This window comes from Parasteatoda tepidariorum, chromosome 7 (assembly GCF_043381705.1).
Source record: "Parasteatoda tepidariorum isolate YZ-2023 chromosome 7, CAS_Ptep_4.0, whole genome shotgun sequence".
Taxonomy (NCBI): domain Eukaryota; kingdom Metazoa; phylum Arthropoda; class Arachnida; order Araneae; family Theridiidae; genus Parasteatoda; species Parasteatoda tepidariorum.
Genome location: NC_092210.1, coordinates 72,374,525 through 72,380,625, shown reverse-complemented (window position 1 = coordinate 72,380,625; position 6,101 = coordinate 72,374,525). Strand labels below are relative to the sequence as shown.

Genomic DNA, 6,101 nt, shown 5'->3' with positions numbered 1-6,101 from the left:
GCTATGTTAAATTTTGCCGTTTGTTAACGCTGACTTGGTACACTTTATTAAAGTCTGAAAATATAAGAAAGATAATTGGTTTGCAAAAGCATGAATAAAAGTAAAAATATTAAAAAAATAACGGGCTGGCAAAAGCATAAATAAAATAAAATAAGCATATAAAGAGATAAATTTAAAAAAATAAAAGCAGACGATAAAATTAGAACACCAGAGAGTTGTTGATTTTTTAGAATTAGTTTTGTGTGGAATTTAGGTTCTCATATATCCCGTTACGGGCACTTTATCTAGTTTGTTTTATAATATTTTATCTATCCCGCTACGGGTGAGTTTCATTATATCCCGTTACGGGTTTTTCTTGTTGTTTTATGATCTTTTCACTATCCCGTTACGGGTACTTTATATTTGTTACTGTATGTGTTGTGGTGTGAAATAAACGTTTTTTTAATAAAACATAGAACTGTTTCTTAATATAGCTTGATACGTTACAACTTAAATTAATATCTTGCAGTTTATATTTTTATCTAAAATTTTTATATTTCTTTTTCCCAACTGTTTCTGATTAAACGACATCTTGTGTCAAAAAATACACAAAATAAAAAGATGACCTCAAAGAAAGACTTAGAATCAAATAATCAAGAAACCTCTACTATTACGTTTATTATATAAGGAAGATTTATTTACAACAAAATTACAGAATCGCCGAAAATTCAAAAAGAAAAAAAACAAATCTCTTACTCTCTCAAAACTATTATTTACATTCTAAACTTACCATGGCAACCACCAAAACTCTTTTCGTTGCCATCTTTAAATAGGAACAAAAATAGGCTGCGCATAAGCACATAATATTTCACATCCTCCCACCTAAGTTAACAACATTAACAAAGCTAACTTACATAGCCTAAAGATATATTATGTTAAAATGACACTTTATAAGAATTTGAAATAAAAATTAAAGTTCTAAATCACTATGGAGTTTTTATAAAGATAGTTTGTCAGGTTTTCTAACAGCTCGTCCACTCCTAGTCACAACGGGAATTTTTGCAAAGCTCTTATCTTTCAAAGAAACTGGAATGATGTCCTTTCTACTGTTATTGGTGTTGAGTACGGCAAGAAATATACCCTATTTCTTCCACTCCTATATTTTATTAAACAAAAATTCTTAAAAGAAACTACAAAAGTGCAACATATTTCTAAAAACATAAACTCGAGTTCCATTGTATAAGTCAAAAGTTATTGGAGACAAAATAAAACGCTTTCACCTAACTATCCATTATACAAAATCTATCCAATTCTTATTTCAAAACGTAACAATCCTCCCACCGTTTTGATTGGAGGTTTNTTTCTTGTTATCATCTCCAATGATCACAATATCACCTACTTTCAATGGTTGAAAGGCGTTCTTTTTCTGCCTAGTACACAGGGCGCCTAAATATTCTTGACGAAACATTACTCGAAAAGCTTCTCTAATTGCTTGTAGGTATTGTATTCACCTTCGCAGATGATTGGGATCCGTTTTGGTTTTGATGTCCGGAACAAAGCTGGGTTTTATCTCTTTTAGGAAATCTGCAGGTGTAAGAGCAGTAAGACTGGCGTCAGAACACACAGTTGTCAAAGGTCTCTCGTTCAAAATGGCCTCACAGTTGCATAAAGCTGTTTGCATTTCTTCATATGTTAAACTCGCTCGACCTAAGGTTTCTTCAGCAGACCTTTCATCATTCTAACAAGCCTTTCCCAGAAGCCTCCCCACCAGGGAGCACTAGGAGGTATGAATTTCCAGGTAATCTGCTGATCCCTCGCCTTAACAAAAACCTGTTTAAAATCAATGCAAGATAATGCCTTTGCACTCCCTGTAAAATTCGTTCCGTTATCGCTGTATACAATCGAAGGTTTTCCTCTTCTACAAACAAATCGATGGAAACATAGTAAAAATGCCTCAGTTGATAGTGATGTGACTAATTCAAGATGCGCAGCTCTATAAACGGCACAGGTAAAAATGCATATCCAGGCCTTTGAATTGTCTTTCAAAATCACAGGACCAGCAAAGTCCACTCCCGTTACTTGGAAAACAGCTGCATCTTGAATTTTATCAGCTGGTGGTGATGCAGTTGGTGGATCTACCGATTTGGCAGAAAAATGCTTGCAGACTACGCAAGATCTCAATACGGATTTTACTGTTCTTCTACCACACAGCAGCCAAAATCTTTCTCTAAGAGAATTCAATGTGTAGGAAACACCAGCATGTCCATTTTTCTTATGTTCAAACAGTACTAAACGTTTTACTATAGAATTCTCTCCATGTAAAATAGCAGGTGTTCTAAACTCTTCAAAATCATCTCTTTTATATACAGTTGTTTTTAATCTATAGATTCCTTTCTCATCAATAAATACATCTAGAGTTTTAAGGCGTTTATCTGAAACTCCTGTAAATGACTCCTGCTGTATTAAGTATACAGTAGTTTTCTCAGTTTCTTCTAATTCCTTAACAGAAAGATCTCATTTTCTGCTTTCTTTATTTTTGCAATTAAAAAGAAATCTCTTCACCCATGCCATAGTATGTACAATTTTTCGATAGTCAGAAATATTAGAACTCAAAAGTTTTGTCACTTCAAAATTTTTCATTGTGGTTGTGACACCTTTTCTTTTCTCACAGTTTACTTCCTCCTCATTAACGACATCTTCAGACGAAGGCCACAAATCTTGAGGTAAGTGCAACCAACTGGGACCCTCTGACCATTGCAATCGCAGAAGTTGTTGTGCAGCATCCTCTACTTGGCAAATCAGCTGGGTTCATCGTCCCAGGAACATGTCTCCAGGTGTTAACATCAGTCTGCTCTCTGATTTCACGCACTCGATTATAAACAAAAATGGCCCATGGTTCACTTCTTTTGATCCAGGCCAAAACAGTTGTGGAATCTGTCCAAAAAACACTTCATCATGAGTTACCTCAGACAAAATTTAAGTTGAAAGACGAGATGCAATGGTTGCTGCCAGAAGTTCAAGTCGTGCTATGGTAATTTCTCCTTTTCCTGTAGGGGCTACTCTACTTCTCGCCTGTAGTAATTGAACTCGTACATTATTCTCAGACTCCACTCTAACGTAAACAACCACAGCATAGGCCAATTTACTTGTATCGCAAAAGAAATGAATGGAAGACTTCTTGGCTCCACTTAGTCCAAAATACCTTGGAATATTAATTTTCTCAATATACAGTACACCTTCAATCCATTTCAAAAATTCTCTTCTGATGTTTTCCTCAACATCATCATCCCAATTCAGTTTCAACTTCCAAATGCTCTGAAGAAGCAATTTTGGGATCAACGTTACAGGACAGATCATACCCAAAGGGTCAAAAAGTCTATGTGCAGCTGACAGGATGGTTCTTTTTGTTACTTTCTCAATGTTAAGCTCTTTAATGCAACTTGTACTGACTTGAAAAGTATTATATTTCTTATCCCATCTCATACCAAGAACATTTGTAGGTGGCTGTGAATTTTCCTCGCTGAAGTCGGTGTACTCCCACCCTCTAAGATCGAATTTTCTACTTGCCATTATTTCAGTAGCAACTCTTTCAAACATATTCAATTCTTCTATATCCTTGACACTCGTGACACAATTGTCTACATAAAAACTTTTCATTAGTTTTTGTACAACATATTCAGGATAAGTAGCCCTTTGTTCCCTTATTTCTTTCAAAACATTCATCAGGAGATATTTGATAGATGAGGACAGCAAAAATGGACTACAGGTTACTCCAAATACTACCCTGCAATGCCTGTAAATCTTTAAGCCTATATCACTAAGCCATAAAAATCTTAATTAATTCCTATCAGTTTCAGTAAGTCCGATTTGTAAGAAGGCTTTACGTATGTCTGAAACGACACCAATTCTCTCAGTCCTAAACCGCATCAAAATGCTTGGCATCGATTCAATCAGATTTTCACCCTTCTCTAAGCAATCATTTAAACTTAGAAAACCTTTGGCCTTAGCTGAAGCATCAAATACGGGTCTAATTTTGGTGGTGCTATTCGGTTTTATAACTGCAGGATGAGGTAGGTAGTGTACATTTTCCTCACAATTATCCTTTACTTCTTCTATTATTCCCTCCTCCATCCATTCATTGAAAACTTGCTCATACTCTTTATAAATCGACTGTGATTTAAGGCGGTTGACAATCGAATTCAATCTTTTATACGCCAGGTCATAGTTGGTTGGCAATGGAGGATGATCTTCCAACCAAGGCATGCTAACCACAAAACGGTTTTCTACATCTAGTCTGATTGTCTCTAAGAAGTAGTCTTGTGTAGCTCTTTGCAACTCTGCCTGCACTTTCTTCGCAGATGGATCTGTGATTCCCAAAACATCCAATGACCACAGTTGATTCACTGATGCTTCAGTTAAAAGCAATGAAAGAGAAGAATTTGTCGTCACAGCAATATCATTTTTCGGTATCTTCCCCATAAAAGTCCACCCTAGATGTGACTCAACGGCAACAGGACCTTCAATCAAACATTTTACATTGTCTGTGAAAAGCTTGCCGGCCACATCAGCTCCAAGTAATAATTTGACGTCATTAGATACTCCTAGTGAACTATACTCAGTAGCATTCACACATATTCCATATTCATTCAACTCTTTCATCCATGGACCATTAGGGATGCGTTTGAAATAATCACAAATCACTGGTTGATCTAAACAAAGTACTTTGCAATTAAATCTGTTATCCATTCTCGCTAAAGTAACTTTATATTGAGAATGACACTTTTCACCTGATGATACACCTCCAAACAATTGGTGTTCTAACTTAATTTCTCCACATTTCTCTATACCCAAATATTTGACTATGTCTCTCGTAATATATGATCTCTCAGAGCCTGTATCAATAATAGCTCTCACAAGTTTGTCTTTATTTCCATTTCTTATGCGCAGGACTAGAGTCTGTAATAAAACTTCAGGATGAAGTGATTGGCTAGTTAAGACGTTATCGCCAACGACACTTTCAGTTGCTTTACTCTCTGGGTTTTGAACTTCATTACTGGCCGCAACTCCTCTGCAAAGAAGTGCGTTGTGCTTTTTACCACAATTGAAGCATGGTTTCCGTCTGCAATTTATAACTCTGTGGCCTGGTCGTAAGCATAAGAAACAACAACGGGATCTTGCAACAGCAGCTTCTCTATCATTTAAACTCCAATATTTTACATTTTCACATTCCCAAGCATTGTGCTGATTTGCACAAAAAAGGCACTGTCTCTTTTCATGTGGAGAAGTAAGCAATTCAGAAATAGAAGGTTTACCAAATTTTTGTTTTAACTGGAATCTATCATTTGTAGGAATTCTTCGTTTCTCACTATCCTCTGTATCTATCACGAAGGATTGAGATGCCATGTTCACTCTCTCTTCCGCCTCTACTTCTCCCTCTACGAACTCTAGCAAAGTATCCAAGTCAGTCTTGGTAGTTGGTTCAGCTCCTTCAACATTTGGAACAACATGAAAAATTGACCGTTTATTTATAGTCCAATATATTTCCCACGCTTTGAGCGTTTCCTCTGGAATTGACGACTCGACTAGAGGAAATAACATTGCAGCATATTTTTCTCTTGTTACTCCAAACACTTCTAATGATCGAAGTTTTGATTCAAGTTGATCATAAAGTTTCCACAGAGATTTCTCAGATTTGCTTTGTTTCTGTAATACTAAAGCTAATAACTCTCTCACATACACTTGAATCAACAATTCTTCCTTTCCATACCGAGTTTTAAGTTGATTAATTGCAGTTTTATAACTCTCTCCACTCGGAGGAAAACTCCTTAAAAGTTCATCAGCAGGTGATCCTTTTAACATGGATTGCGATAAAGAAAGAAATTTGTCATGGTCGCCAATATTCTGATCTTTGTCAATTTTCTCAAATTGGCACCAAAAACTGAGCCAGTTTTTCAAATTTCCATCAAAGACTGGAAGCTTAATCTTTGGATACTGCAAATTAGTCGGACCAACAACTAAATGGCTAGTAACAGACATATTATGTTTTCCAGAAATAGAAAAAAGTAAATTTTCCAATTTAATATCAAAAACTCTAATTCGCGATCGCAACGCTCGAGTACGCC

At 35.9% G+C, this 6,101-nt stretch overlaps 2 protein-coding genes across 2 annotated transcripts; both read right to left on the bottom strand.

The window, feature by feature from the left end:
• Positions 1–1,686: 1,686 nt before the first annotated feature.
• Positions 1,687–3,702, bottom strand: LOC122272764 (uncharacterized). The gene is made up of 3 exons (XM_043056752.2): positions 2,970–3,702; positions 2,732–2,913; positions 1,687–2,478 (listed from the first exon to the last, which is right to left on the bottom strand). Exons 1-3 carry the CDS (start codon positions 3,700–3,702, stop codon positions 1,687–1,689), a joined length of 1,707 nt encoding a protein of 568 aa, XP_042912686.2.
• Positions 3,703–3,816: 114 nt separating this feature from the next.
• On the bottom strand, positions 3,817–6,015 carry LOC107445868 (uncharacterized). Its single transcript, XM_043056753.1, has one exon. The coding sequence runs from the start codon at positions 6,013–6,015 to the stop codon at positions 3,817–3,819; it is 2,199 nt and encodes a 732-aa protein (XP_042912687.1).
• Between the last annotated feature and the right edge of the window lie 86 nt (positions 6,016–6,101).